We start from the raw sequence: 16,122 nt of genomic DNA on the forward strand, positions 1-16,122 counted from the left end.
ACTGAGTCAGCAGTTGACGGTGGGGGGATGCGTTGTAGGTGGTAATCAGCTCGAGGTTTCTTTGCCCATGTTTGACCTGATGCCATGAGACTTCATGGGGTCCGGAGTCAATGTTGAGGTCTCCCAGGGCAAATCCCCCCTGACTGTATTCCACTGTGCCACCACCTCTGGTGGGTCTGTCCTGCCGGTGGGACAGGACATACCAAGGAATGGTGATGGTGGTGTCTGGGACATTGTCTGAAAGATGTGATTCCGTGAGTATGACTATGTCAGGCTGTTGCTTGACTAGTCTGTGGGACAGCTCTCCCAATTTTAGCACAAGCCCCCAGATGTTAGTAAGGAGGACTTTGCAGGGTCAGCAGGGCTGGATGTGCCATTGTCGTTTCTGGTGCCTCGGTCGATGCCGGTTGGTCTGTCTGGTTTCATTCCTTTTAGACTTTTCTCTAACGGTTTTGTACAACTGAGTGGCTTGTTGGGCCATTTCAGAGGGCATTTAAGAGTCAGCCATATTGCTGTGGGTCTGGAGTCACATGTCAGCTAGACCAGGTAAGGATAGCAGATTTTGTTCCCTAAAGGACATTAGTGAACCAGATGGGTTTTTACGACGATCAACCCCTCCTCTTCCTCAGCTACATACCATCTCTTGATGATATCATCCACAGACATAGGAATAGATTCCACATGAACACTGATGAGATCCAGTTCTACCTCTCCATATTTAAGGAAGGATATACTTGCATTGAAGGCAGTACAGTGAAAGTTCATTATACTGGTTCCTGGGATCAGAGGGTTGTCCTGTGATGTGAGGCTGAGTAAATTGGGCCTATATTCTCTTGAGTTTAAAAGAATGAGAGATGATCTCATTGAAACATACAAGAATCTGAAGGGGCTTGACAGGGAGGTCGTTTCCCTGGCTGGGGAATCTAGGAGCACAGTCTCAGGATAAGGGGTTGATCATTTAGGATTGAGATGAAGAGGGTCGTGAATCTTTGGAATTGTCTCAACTCATCCACTGCCTCCATACTATCAGACTGCTTGTCTGACATCTTCTTGACAGGCCACTTGTGTATTCTCCCTCCATTTAACTCACCATTGGTGGCTGTGGTTTTAGGTGCCTTGGCCCTGTGCTCTGCAGTTCCCTCTGTAAACATCTCTGCCTCTTCATTATCCTCCTTTAAGACCTTTCTTAAACTCCACCTCTTTGACCCAAACAGCTTTTGTTCACTCCAATTAATATCTCCTTTTTTCGGTCGACCTCCTTTTTGTTTTCTTACAGCTCTGTGAAGTGCCTTGGAATGTTTTTGTACGTTAAATGTGAAGTATAAATGCAAGTTGTTGTTGGTGTTATAGGTTGAAATGCTTAATTCACATGTTTTCTCAATGTGTTTCATGGAGCAGAACTGATTCCGTCTGACTTGCGGTTGTAGGTGGTAGTCAGGTGGCTGCTGTAGTTGATGTCATTCAGTCTTTTGACTTACAGTGATTAACTTTGAATTTGCTTCTAAATTATTGATATAATTCTAAATTTCAGAAATAAAATTAGAATAGGATTAGAATAGTTAGGTGTTTGATGGCCGGTATAGACATGATGGGCCAAAGGGCCTGTTTCTGTGCTGTATACAGCACCATCATAACCTCCCTGCTCTTATATTCCGTGCCTCGGCTAAGAAAGGCAAGTTTCCCATATGCCTTCCTAACCACCTTATCTACCTGTGCTGCTGCCTACAGTGATCTATGAACAAGTACACCAAGGTCCCTCTAACCCCCTACTTCCTAGGGTTCTACCATCCATTGTATATTCCCTTGCCTTGTTAGTCCTCCCAAAATGCATCACCTCACACTTCTCAGGATTAAATTCCATTTGCTACTGCTCCGCCCATCTTATCAGCACATCTATATCGTCCTGTAATCTAAGGCTTTCCTCCTCACTATTTACAACACCACCAATTTTTGTGTCATCTGTGAACTTACTTATCATACCTCCTATATTCATGTCTAAATCATTAATGTACACAATAAACAGCAAATGTCCCAGCACCGATCCCTGTGGTACACCACTGGTCACAGCTTGCACTCACAAAAACAACCCTCGACCATTACCTCTGTTTCGAGCCACCAAGCCGATTTTGGATCCAATTTGCCAAATTGCCCTGGATCCCATGGGCTCTTCTCTTCTCAACCAATCTCCCATGCGGGACCTTGTCAAAAGCCTTACTGAAGTCCATGTAGACTACATCAACTGCTTTACCCTCATCTACACATCTAGTCACCTCCTCGAAAAATTCAATCAAGTTAGTTAGACACGATCCTCCCCTGACAAAGTCGTGCTGACTATCCCTGATTATTCCCTGCCTCTCCAAGTGGAGATTAATCCTGTCCCTCAGCACTTTTTCCAACAGTTTCCCAACCACTGATGTTAGACTCACTGGCCTGTAATTACCTGGTCTATCCCGGCTACCATACTTGAATAATGGTACCACATTCGCTGTCCTCCAGTCCTCCGGCACCTCTCCCGTGGCCAGAGAGGATCTGAAAATTTGTGTCAGAGCCCCTGCTATCACCTCTCTTGCCTCACACAACAGCCTGGGATACATCTCAACTGGGCCTGGGGACTTATCCACTTTTAAGCCAGCTAAAACAGCTAATACTTCCTCCCTTTCAATGTTAATATGTTCAAGTATATCACAATCCCCCTCCCTGATCTCTACACCTACATCGTCCTTCTCCATAGTGAAAACAGATGAAAAATAATCATTTAAAACCTCACCTATGTCCTCCAGCTCCACACACAGATTAGCACTTTGGTCCCTAATTGGCCCTACTCTTTCCCTAGTTATCCTCTTGCCCTTAATATACTTATAAAACGCCTTGGGATTTTCCTTTATATTGACCGCCAATGTTTTTTCATGTCCTCTCGTCGCTCTCCGAATTACTTTTTTAAGTACCCCCCCTACACTTACTATACTCCTCTAATGCCTCTGCTGTTGTCAACGCTCTGAATCTGCCATAAGCCTCCTTTTTTTCCTGATCCAATCCTCTATATCCCTTGACGTCCAGGGTTCCCTGGACTTGTTGCTCCTACCCTTCACCTTAATGGGTACATGTTGGCTCTGAGCTCTCACGATTTCCTCTTTGAATGCCTCCCACTGGCCTGATGTAGACTTTCCTGCAAGTAGCTGCTCCCAGTCCACTTTGGCCAGATCCTGTTTTGTCAAATTGAAATCGGCCTTCCCCCAATTCAGTACCTTTATTTCTGGCCCGTCTTTGTCCTTTTTCATAACTACCTTAAATCTTAGAGTTATGGTCACTATCCCCGAAACGCTCTCCCACTGATACTTCTACCACTTGTCCAGCTTCATTCCCCAGGATTAGGACTAGTACTGCCCCTTCTCTTGTAGGACTTTCTACGTACTGGTTCAAAAAGCTTTCCTGTATGCATTTTAAGAATTCCTCCCCCTTTAAGCTTTTTGCACTAAGACTATCCCAGTTGATATTAGGTAAGTTGAAATCCCTTACTATTATTACCCTATTATTTTTACACCTCTGTGAGATTTGCCTACATATCTGCTCCTCTATCTCTCCCTGACTGTTTGGAGGCCTGTAGTACACTCCCAGCCAAGTGATTGCCCCCCTTTTGTTCTTAAGTTCTACCCATGTGGCCTCATTTGAGGAGCCTTCCGAGATATCATCCCTCCTTACTGCAGTAATTGACTCCTTGATCAACAGTGCAATACCACCTCTTTTATCCCCTCCCCTATCATGTCTGAAGATTCTATACCCTGGAATGTTGAGTTGCCAGTCCTGCCCCTCCCTCAGCCATGTCTCTGTGATAGCAATAATATCAATATCATAATCCCATGTGCTAATCAACACCCTCAAGCCTTATTAGTAAGACTCCTTGCATTAAAGTATATGCAATCTAGCCTTGCATTTTTCACGTGCCTTAACAGATCTATATTTGCTCTGTCTTCCAGACTGACTCAGTTTCTCTTCTATATTTTACTGTGCCTCACCCACTACTGTACCTCCACTCCTATATCCCATCCCCCTGCCAAATTAGTTTAAACCCCCCCCCCCCCCCCCCCACCAACAGCACTCGCAAACCTCCCAGCAAGGATGTTGGTCCCATTCCGGTTCAGGTGCAACCTGTCCAATTTGTACAGGTCCCACCTTTGCCACAAACAGACCCAGTGATCCAGGAACCTAAAGCCCTCCCTCCTGCACCATCTCCTCAGCCACACATTCATCTGCTCTATCCTCCTATGCCTATACTCGCTAGCACGAGGCACAGGGAGTAATCCAGAGATTACAACCTTTGAGGTCCTGCTTTTTAATCTGCTACCTAGCTCCCTAAATTCTTGTTGCAGGACCTCATCCCATGTCATTGGTACCAATGTGTATCACGACCTCTGACTGCTCACCCTCCCCCTTCAGAATGTCCTGCAGCTGCTCCAAGACATCCTTGACCCTAGCACCAGGGAGGCAACAAACCATCCTGGAGTCTCGTTTGCAGCCACAGAAACGCCTATCTGCACCCCTTATGATAGAATCCCCTAACACTATAGCTCTTCCACCCCTTTTCCTCCACTGCTGTGCAGCAGAGCCCTCCGTGGTTCCACTAACTTGGCTGTCGCTGCTTTCCCCTGGGAGGTCATTTCACCCCCCCCCCCAACAGTATTCAAAGCAGTATATCTGTTTGAGAGGGAGATGGCCACAGGGAACTCCTGCATTACCTGCCTGAGCCTACTACTCAGTCTGGTGGTCACTCATCCCTTTTCTGCCTGTGCTGCCATTACCTTCCAGTAGCTGCAGATGGATACACTTCCTGCACACATGGTCGTCAGGGACACTGGAAGCATCCCTGATTTCCCACATAGCGCAGGAGGAGCATACCACGGGGCTGAGCTCTCCTGTCATGACTTACCCTTAGATTAATTCGTTTCTCCCTTAATTTAAAAATGCTAATTACACTAGGGGCCTTGTTCTACCCACTACAATCTCAAGTCTTAATAAGTTACACTGAATTTAAAAAAAAAGCACTTTAGTAGTACTCAACTTATCACCAGAGGTTTTTTTTCAACAAAAAAAAAATCCTCTTTTTATAAGCTATTTAAATGTGGTCTCACCAAAGCCCTGTACAATTATAGCAAAACTCCCATGTTCTTGTACTCTAATCCCTTTGCCGTAAAGGCAAACATGCAATTTGCCTTATTAATTGCTTGCTTTACCTGTGTGCTACCTTTCTGTGTCCTTTGTATGAGTACACCCAAGTCTCTCTGAACATCAACATTTACAAGTTTCACACCTTTTAAAAAAAAAAAGCATTACAACCGGAAGCGGCTACAGGCAGAACTGATGTCTCATGACCGTAGCAATGGCTAGGACATTATTGGTTTGATCATTGTCATTGCTTATTGTTTACCAATTCTAATTTTTCCAGATATTCCTGTTCCAGCATCACCACTGTCTGTCCATGATCGGTTCACCTCTCCCTCTGCGGGAAGTGCTAAAAGGAGACTATTCGGTGATGACAATTCAATGGACACTCATGTGAATATTGCACAGAATAAGATAAATGTCACCCAGTCACCTGGGCTGAGGATTATTCAGACACAAAGTATAGCCAATGAAAACATCACCCTCTCACCTGGGCAGACTGTTGTAACCATGGCAACAGCTACCGTAATGGCAACCAACGGTCAGACGCTAACTATACCTGTGCAAGGTTAGTTTGTGTGTGTCTACATTATTTCTGCTTGAAGGGTAGTTTTGAGTACACCATTTTAAATAATTCTGTTTATAGTGGAAGTTTCCTCAATGGAGAAATACCTTCAGTGTCTCTGTTATTGAAGTGCAATTTTGTTTGCTGTTTATTTTTCAGGTATTGCGAATGAGACTGGAGGGATCACCTTCATCCCAGTCCAGATGAATGTATCCCAGCAAGCACAGGTTGTAGAAGAAACTGGTCAAGTCCCTCTCTCTGCCCAGACTTTAATCAACTCTTCTCCCAAGCGAATGGGAATTGCAACAGTGCAGGAGCCTCAGGTAGCAGCAATCAATAAGCCAAAGAAGACTGGCTCGCTGGCATTATTCTTCAGAAAGGTGAGTTTCCAAAAACTCAAATCTAACATTATTTACTGTACTGCTGCAAATTTAAATTAGATGGGATTCTAGATTACTGGGCAGATCTTCCTGATCCCCAGCACTGTATGAGTCCAGGCCCAGGTGGTCCTGAGCCATTATCAGTGACTGGGTGTTTCTGTATCACAGGCCTACACCCAGCAGAGCACTGTGCTGGCAAGTGCAACTGAAAGCCCAAGGCCCAAAGAGCTACTAGGTATGTACTGAAGAATTTTATTCGTACCTTGAGAGTCTTCAGTTTACTGCCTTCGCCATCTCCCCCCCACCCCACCCCAAGACCAAAGATTACACTGTACAAAACATTTTTATGCTGTACAAACACTCCTGTGAAGTGCATTGGGATATTTTACTATTTCAAAGGCGCTATATAAATGCAAGTTGTTGTTGATCCTCAGGGGGTTCCCGGATCATCCTTTGCACGGGTTTATTGGGGTGCTCAGTGGCTTGGTACCCCATTGGCTTAAAGGACATTGAAGACCAGGAACACTCATTATTATGTCAGTAATGACTTACATGTATTACAGGCACAGGTCCATTTCTGCCCCTCTTGGAAAAGATGAGCCACATAAAGAAGGAGCAGATTTAGCATAACATATCTCTTTCCCCCACCACCCTGCTTTCCTTTTTCTCCAACTTTTGAATCCATTGAATGGGCACTGTCAGGAACAGAGATCAGGAAAATTGGCCCCTCTCTGTTTTATATTATTATTGTACATTAACTGTTTAACTGGTGGGGGGAGGGTCGATAACCAGAGGACACAGGCTTTCAAATAATTGACAAAAGACCCAGATGAAAGATGAAAATTGTTTTTAACTCAATGAGTTATGATCTGGAATGCGCTGCCTGAAAGAATGGTGGAAGCTGATTCAATAGTAACTTTCAAAAGGGAATTGGACCTCTACTTAAACAGGAAAAAATTGCAGGAAAGAGGAAAGAGCTGGGGAATGGGACTAAATGGTAGCTTTTACAGGGAGCTGGCTCAAGCACAAGGACTGGATGGCCTCCTGTGCTATATGATTCTATGAAATGGCACCCAAAATTACAACTCCATTTGTTGCCACAAATGCCCTGATTTGTTCTCTTATCAACAGTTTACAACTTTGGGGGTAGGTCTCGGCCTAGAGATGCATACAGAATCTAATCGTGCACAGAGACCTGGTGCAAAACTTGCAACTGGAATCTTGCCACATCTGTGTTATTCCTGCCCACTGATTTTACACCCCCAGGTGCCACAACAAATTAAAATAAAAATGACATCTCCAAATATATTTGTACACCTATTTGTAAGGAAAGCAATGTTGATCCATTAGTAGCAATGATAACTGCACAGATTTTAATGAAATACATTTTAATTAAAAACTTTTCTAGCATTTTTGACAGTTAGGCTGCGCCCTAATATTTATCGGACCATAGATGTTTCTAACTCAAAACAGAGACCGTTCAGCTTATTGTTGCTGTGCCAGCTCTTTGTTAGATCAATCCAAAGCTAATCACTACCCTGCAGCCTCCCGTAGCCCTGTACCTTGTACTGCTTCAAATATTTATCCAGTTTTCCCTTAAAAGATTCAGTGGTTTCTTTCTAAAGTGCTTACTCTGATAAAGCATTCCATGCTCCAACAACTCTGTGTAATGAAATTCCTTCTAACCTTCTTAGTAATTTTAATTGATTACACTTTTTGACTGACTCCCCAAACCAAAGCAAACATCTTTTTTTAATTCATCCCATCAAATCTCTTCCTCATTTTAAAAACCTCTATTAAAGCTCCTCTTATCCTCTCTGCTCTAGTGAAAATAGTCCCAGCGTCTCAAGTCTCTCTTCATGTAGTTGCCCATCACTGGCATCATGGATATGCTTTCTATGGCCTTTCCATAATCGAGGACCCAAACTGAACACTGTACTAAAAACAGAAAGTGCTGGAAATACTCAGCAAGTCAGGCAGCATCTGTGGAGAGAGAAGCAGAGTTAACGTTTCAGGTCCGTGAGCTTTCATCAGAACACTGTATTCTTAACTTTTACCCTATCAAACTATTATGGCTTTATCCGCCAACACTGGAACTTTCAGGCATTTATATATTTGAATCCCACGGTCTGTCTGTTTATACTTATCCACATCCTTTCGTTTTCATTTTTCATATATTGTGTATTCCCATTGCTTTTTTCTCTATGAACGTGAAATATCTCACACTTATCCACATTAAATTGTATCTGCCACCTGTTTGTCCATTCTGCTAACCTGTTATTCCTTCTTGAAGTCTTTTACAGTCTTCCTGACTGTTTGACAACCCTCATGTCAATTTTTTTTTGAGGGGTGGCATTTTCCTCTTTCTCTCTTGTTTTGCTTCTCTTTCTCTCATCTCTAACAACAGAAATATAAGCATATTTTCCTTCCAGGTATATCATCTGGCCAGTGTCCGTCTGCGTGACTTGTGTCTAAAATTGGATGTGTCTGCAGAGCTTCGTAGAAAGATCTGGACTTGCTTTGAGTATTCTTTGGTGCATTGCACAGATCTGATGATGGACAGACACCTCGATCAGCTCCTCCTCTGTGCTGTCTACATAATGGCAAAGGTATGGTATTTGCCTTTCCAGCTTGTGTAGCTCTCTTCCTTGCTGAAATGCCGAGCTAATGACCACTTGCTGAACCAGGGTTGCTGGAGTGTGAGACTATGGAAAATCTTTGACTCACCTCTTAGTACTCAATAACATTTCTCCCAAGTTTCTTCTGTGTTCCACGTAGCCACCAGGAGCCATCTAACCTGTTACGATTGTCTCCGACTGCACTATATCACTCTCTAGCCTATTCTACAAAAAAGGGGGCAACACATAAATGAAATGAAGCACACCAAAATTTTGTCAGTCATAGAGTCATTACAACACAGAAGGAGGACATTCGGCGTGTCTTGTAGGGGAGGCAATGGCGTGGTGGTAATGTCACTGAACTACTAATTCAGAGGCCCAGGCAAGATGTAACAAGTGGTGTGTCACAGGGATCAGTGCTGGGCCCTTAACTTTTTACAATTTATATAAATGACTTGGATGAAGGGACCGAAGGTATGGTTGCCAAATTTGCTGATGACACAAAGATAGGTAGGAAAGTAAGTTGTGAAGAGGACATAAGGAGGTATAGATAGGTGAAGTGAGTGGGCTAAGACCTGGCAAATGGAGTATAATGTGGGAAAATGTGAAATTGTCCATTTTGGTCGGAAGAATAAAAAAAGAAGCATATTATCTAAATGGTGAGAGATTGCAGAGCTCTGAGATGCAGAGGGATCTGGGTGTCCCAGTGCATGATTCGCAAAAGATTAGTATGCAGGTACAGCACGTAATCAGGAAAGCTAATAGAATGTTATCGTTTATTGCAAGGGGAATTGAACACAAAAGTTGGGAGGTTATACTTCAGTTATACATGGCATTGGTGAGGCTGCATCTGGAGTACTGTGTACAGTTTTGGTCTTATTTAAGGAAGTATGTAAATGTGTTGGAAGCAGTTGAGAGAAGGTTTACTGGACTAATACCTGGAATGGGTGGATTGTCTTATGAGGAAAGGTTGGACAGGCTAGGCTGGAATTTAGAAGAGTAAGAGGCGACTTGATTGAAACATATAAGATTCTGAGGGGTCTTGACAAGGTGGATGTGAAAAGGCTGTTTCCTCCTGTAGGAGAATATAGAAATAGGGGTCACTGTTTAAAACAGAGATGAGTAGAATTTTTTTCTCTGAGTCTTTGGAACTCTTTTCCTGAAAAGGCGGTGGAAGTAGAGTCTTTGAATATTTTTAAGACAGAGGTAGATAGATTGTTGATGAGCAAGAGGGTGAAAGGTTATTGGGGTAGGCGGGAATGTGGAGTTGAGGTTACAATCAGATCAGCCATGATCTTGTTGAATGGCGGAGCAGGCTCGAGGGGCCGAGTGGCCTACTCCTGCTCCTAATTCGTATGGTGGTATGTGTGGTCGTATGCTAATACCCTGGGGACACGGGTTCAAATCCCACCATGGCAGCTGGCGGGATTTAAATTCAATTAATTCATAAAAATCTGGAATTGAAAGCTAGTCTCAGTAATGGTGCCATTGAACTATCATCAATTGTCGTAAAAACTCATCTGGTTCGCTAATATCCTTTAGGGAAGGAAATCAGCTGTCCTTACCTGATGTGGCCTACATGTGACTTCAAAGCCACAGCAATGTGGTTGACTCTTAACTTCCCTCTGAAATAGCCTAGCAAACCACTCTGTTCAAGTGCAATTAGGGATGGGCAACAAATGCTGGCCTTGCCAGCGATGCCCACATCCCATGAAGGAATTAAAATAATATAGAGCAATCCAGTTAGTCCCACTCCCCTACGCTATTCCCAGAACCCTGTAAGTTTATTTCCCTCAAGTACCCATCCAATTTCCATTTGAAATCATGATCGCCTCTGCTTCCATCACCCTCGTAGGCAGCAAGTTCCAGGTCATTACCACTTGCTGCATAAAAAAAGTTCTTCCTCACATCCCCCCTCTATCTCTTAGCCAGAAATTTAAATCAGTGTCCCCTAGTCCTTGTACCACCAGCTAATGAGAACAGCTTTTTTTGGTCTACCCTATCCAAACCTGTCATCATCTTGTACACCTCTATCAGATCTTCCCTCAACCTGTTTTGCTCCAAGGAGAACAGCCCCAGCTTCTCCAACCTAACCATGTAAATAAAATCCCTCATACCTGGAACCATTCTAGTAAAATTGTATGCAGTACTCCAGGTGTGATCTCACCAAAATCGTATATAATTGCAGCAGGACTTACTCTTTCACAGGTAACAGGAAAAGAGAAGTGGTTTCATACTTGGCGAAGCAGCAAGATACATAAATACAGAGAGAACCTCATAGAATCAAACAGTACAGAAGAAAGCCAGTCAGCCCATTGTGTCTGTGCTGCCTCTTTGAAAGAGCAGTTGTGCTTAATCCCACGGTCCCCAGTAACCGTCCGTAACCCAGTAAGTTCCTCATCCTCAGGTACCTGTCCAACTCCCTTTTAAAATTATTTATACAATCCGCTTCCACCATCTTCTCAGGTAGAGCATTCCAGATTCCGACAACTCTCTGAGTGAAAAAATGTCTCATCTCCCCTCAAAACCTCTCATTGTCTTGAAAACCTCTATTAGGTCACCTCTGTTCCAAGAAGAGCAGTCCTAACTTTTCCAACCTTTCCTCATAACTAAATTCGCTGATCCCTGGTGACATCCTGATAAGCCTCATAGAGTCATACAGCATAGAAACAGGCCCTTCGGCCCACCGCGTCCATGCCGACCATAATGCCTATCTATACTAATCCCACCTGCCTGCATTAATTCCATATCCCTCCATGCCTTGCTCATTCAAGAACCTGTCCAGATGCCTCTTAAATGTTGCTACTGTTCCTGCCTCCAGCACCTCCTCTGGCAGCCCAATCCAGATACCCACTATTCTTTGTGTGAAAAATTTACGCCTTTGATCCCCTTTAAACTTCCTCCCTCTCACCTTAAATCTATGCCCTCTAGTTTGAGTCACCCCTACCATGGGAAACAGACTCTGGCTATCTACCCTATCTATGCCTCTCATAATTTTATATACCTCTATCATGTCCCCTCTCAGCCTCCTTCACTCCAGGGAAAACACACCCAGCCTATCCAATCTCACTTTATAACTCAAGCCCTCCAAACCAGGTAACATCCTTGTGAATCTTTTCTGCACCCTCTCTAGCTTAAACACATCTTTCCTGTAGTGCGGCGACCAGAACCGCACACAGTACTCCAAGCGCGGCCTGACCAACGTTATGTACAACTGTAACATGACGTCCCGACTCTTGTACTCAATGCCTCGGCCAATGAAGGCAGGCATGCCATACGCCTTCATCACCACCCTGTCTACCTGTGTTGCCACTTTCAGGGAACTATGTACTTGCACCCCAAGGTCTCTCTGCTCAACAACACTCCCCAGGGCCCTGCCATTCACTGTATGTGTCCTGCCCTGGTTTAACCTCCCATAATGCATCACTTCGCACTTGTCTGTGTTAAATTCCATTTGCCAATCCCTTGCCCACTTTCCCAGTTAATCTATATCCTGTTGTAACCTTAGACAACCTTCTTCACTGTCCACTATACCACCAATTTTGGTGTCATCTGCAAACGTATTAATCATGCCCCTTACATTCACATCCAAATCATTAATATATATGACAAACAACAGAGGGCCCAGCAACGATCCCTGCAGCACACCACTGGTCACCGGCCTCCAATCTGAAAAACAACCCTCCACCACCACCTTCTGCCTCCTATCACCAAGCCAATTTTGTATCCAATTGGCCAGCTCACCCTGGATCCCATGTAACATCCTTGTGAATCTTTTCTGCACCCTCTCTAGCTTAATCACATCTTTCCTGTAGTGCGGCGACCAAAACTGCACACAGTACTCCAAGCGCAGACCAACCTACTATGCGGGACCTTGACAAAGGCCTTGCTAAAGTCCATGTAGACAACGTCCACTGCCCTGCCCTCGTCAATCCTCTTGGTCACCTCCTAGAAAAACTCAATCAAATTCGTGAGACACTATTTCCCACGCACAAAGCTATGCTGACTATCCCTAATCAGACCTTGCCTTTTCAAATGCATATAAATCCTGTCTCTTAGAATCCCTTCCAATAACTTTCCCACCACTGATGTAAGGCTCACCGGCCTGTAGTTCCCTGGCTTATCCCTGCTGCCCTTCTTAAACAAAGGCACAACATTAGCAATCCTCCAGTATTCCGGTACCTCACCCGTGGCTAACGATGATACAAAAATCTCTGCCAGGGCCCCAGCAATCTCCTCCCTTGCTTCCCATAGCATCCTAGGATACATCTGGTCAGGCCCGGGGAGATAATCCAACTTAATGCGCTTCAGAACCTCCAACACCTCCTCCTTTGTAATGTTGATATGGTCCAGGGTATCGTCGTTCCCTCCCTTGAACTCACTAGCTTCCTCCTCTGTACCCTTTCTAAAGCCTCTACATCTTTCCTGAAGCGTGGTGCCCAGAATTGTCTTTTAATCTGTCTCATTGTTTCCTACTGGGTTTCCTTAAAAAGTTCATGAAGGCATGGCAGAATGGCAAAGCTTTGATTTGTCATCTTAGAACGATCCTGGGACAAAGCTTCAAGGTGCAGCTGTACCAGTGACTCAGAAACAAAGGGCTGAATTTTCCGGGCCCCATGGAGATGGGGTCGGAGGCGGGGGTGTCTGGGAAAATAGCAGGAGAACGCATCGACTCTGCTCCCCGCCTTCTTCCTGTCGCCAGTCAAATTTCCCAGAAACGGCCTGGGAACGGGAGCCCAGTTGAGGCTGTTAAGGAGGTCATTAACAGTGATTTTGTGCAGCAATTGCAATTTTGTAGAAGGCGCACTGGTCCCTCACTCATGGTTTGCAATTTAAAGGGATTGCTGTGTGAAAGGCCTGGTGCGGAGGCCAGTAACTGGAGGGTTTTCTCAGGACCCCTGCAGTGAGCCCAGGCAAGGCAAGGGGGCTGACACCCATTGAGGGTTGAAAGCTGCAAAGAGGGATGGCAGGCTGCAGCTGGCAGAAGAGCACCAGTGGCATGGTGCTGTGCAGGCACGAGCCCGTGGAATGCACAAGGGGCAGTAGGCAAGTGAATGCTCGAACAAGGCACTACCCAGCGCAAAGGATCTACGGACAACAGCTGTTTCGTGGACCTTTTGGAGCACCAGTGTCTCTGAAGGCTGCATTTATCAAGACAGGTGGTCGCTGACCTATGCAGCATGCTGGAGGAGTTGTTGAGGCTACTGGGATGTGGTGAGCACCCATTGCCTGTGACGGTGACCATGGTGTTCAACCTTTTTGCTACAGGGACGTTCCAGAGATTGGCTGGCTGTGGGCATTCGTGGGATCACGCAGTCTCTTGCCCATTATTGCATAAGGCAGGTGACTGATGCATTGTTTGCGAGGACAGGGGAGTGCATAAGGTTCCGGACCAATAATGCAAGTTGGGCAGAGTGGGCCATAGGCTTCGGCACCATGGCAGGATGCCCTCAGCTCCAGGGAGTGATAAACTGCACGCAAATGGCCATCAAGGCACCTCAGAGCAGCCTGATGCTTTCACCGACAGGGAGAGGTTCTACTCTCTCAATATGCAGATCATGTGGGACCACCGCAAAAGGGTCCTGCAAGTGTGCGGTAGGCTCATGGGAAGCTGCCATGACTCCTTCCTTCTGAGACAGACCCAGGGTGACTCAATTGTTCCCTGCACTGGAAAGCCAATGTGGATGGATCCGGGTTTGCTTCTGGGTACTTCCCCCTGCAGCTGGAGCTGATGTGGGGGCAACCTGCTGCCCTTACTGCTTCAGTGCATAGATGCCTTTGGAAAATGACCTCTGGGTTGCAGAGCCCTTGAGAGGCTGCACCAACTGCATCTGTGCAATGGAAGCCTCTGTCATCATTGTGGGAAGCAGTATTCGTGTCATGGTCAGAGGGGTCGCCTTCAGCCATCTGTTCCTCGACCCTTTCTTGGTCCACCTGCACTCCCCTGCTTACCAGGAGCTGTCCGCCAGCTGACAACAGTTCCATGCATCTCTCAGTCATCGTGCCAACCCAGCTCTTAACACTGCTTAAGGTTGATGTGTTACGGCCTCCAAAGTATTGCACCTCCTGCATGCACTCAGTGACTGTTGCATGTGGGTCTCCACTCTCTCAATGGAGGAGGCCATGCGCTCATAAGCCAGAACCATGGCGCCACTCATGGCCTGGATGGGCCTGTCCTCAATCCTCCAATGGTGACTGGCCAGAGCTGTCACTGCCTCTGTCACCTGCTACTGTTCGTATGTGCCGTGTTGACCAGCTGGTGCCGCCTGTTCTAATTGGGCGTCATGCCCCACCGATATAAGATTATCTGTGCTGGTGGAGGGTGCACTGAACTGATGTGATGGTGCATCCTCAGCTGGTGCCTCCTCCTCTGAGGTCTCTGCTGAATTCAATGCCCTCTACTGTGCCGCCTCCACCACTGGCCCTGCGGGAGAGACGAGTGCTGCTAATGACGTCTCTGTGCTTCCCACTTCCTCCTGCCTGTACAGGCTCATGAGTTTCATTTGGTCATCATGGACCACAGAAAACACAAATGAGAAGGATTCACATCCACCATCATCGCATTTGTCACTCTCTCTGGGCTCCACACCTGCCTCACCCTCTGTGAAAGCCTGGCCTGCTGCCACCCTGCCAATCTCTATCACCTCCTCCTTCATTTGCATTATCATAGCAAGAAAGGGTACCCCATCATCCATCCACTCCCTTGCATTATGAATGACACAAAGTGTGTGTCACAACTCACCTGCCCCTGCCCCGCTCATAAGACTGCGCCAGTTTCAAGGCCATCATTAAGTTCATCCGTGCTTGGCACTGCTTCGAGCTCCAATGATTGGCTCTGGTGTCAAACTACCCTCTGTCTTGATGCATACATCGGTCCTTCTTGAGTTCCTGTGTATGGGGCGTCCACATTGCTGCACATGTCATGGCTGCCATATTATACATGCAGGCCTGCCACCTTGCTAGCATATATGCCGCTCACCTTACCAGCCCTCACTCGGTCATTGAGGTACTTCCAAGACTGTACCCATGTTTGTGCCACATTCCCGTGGCTGTTCACCTCTTTGGCCACCTCCAGCCAGGCCTTCTTTGTCAGACTGGCTGGCTTCCTCCTCTTCCTGTCCTCTGGGAATAGTGCCTCTCTCTCCTTTCCTGCATCGCCTGAAGGAGCACCTCCAAGAAAGCATCATTAAGGCGTGGAGCTGCCCTTCCTCGCACTCCAGCCATCGCCACACTCACTGCCTTCTGCTGCATCCCTTCTATAGTATGAAGGCTGCAGACTCACTTTTAAAAATAGCACACTCCTGCTCCCTGTTGGCACTAACCCACGCCCACCACCCATTATCGGTCGGGTCCCCTTTCCCCACACCCCTGATGTTAATTGGTTGCATATGGGAAGATTGGT

The 16,122-nt window shown here is 45.9% G+C and overlaps 1 protein-coding gene across 2 annotated transcripts in view; it reads left to right on the forward strand.

The window, feature by feature from the left end:
- rbl1 (retinoblastoma-like 1 (p107)) overlaps window positions 1-16,122 on the forward strand; it is a 154,275-nt gene that overhangs the window by 108,739 nt on the left and 29,414 nt on the right. For both annotated transcript variants that reach the window (XM_068048717.1, XM_068048716.1), the window contains 3 exons: window positions 5,441-5,725; window positions 5,882-6,102; window positions 8,535-8,711. In XM_068048717.1, the coding sequence (XP_067904818.1) occupies window positions 5,441-5,725; window positions 5,882-6,102; window positions 8,535-8,711 (683 nt within the window). The remainder of the gene's footprint in view (window positions 1-5,440; window positions 5,726-5,881; window positions 6,103-8,534; window positions 8,712-16,122) is intronic.

The sequence above is a fragment of the Heterodontus francisci genome, chromosome 16 (genome assembly GCF_036365525.1).
Source record: "Heterodontus francisci isolate sHetFra1 chromosome 16, sHetFra1.hap1, whole genome shotgun sequence".
NCBI classification, from domain to species: domain Eukaryota; kingdom Metazoa; phylum Chordata; class Chondrichthyes; order Heterodontiformes; family Heterodontidae; genus Heterodontus; species Heterodontus francisci.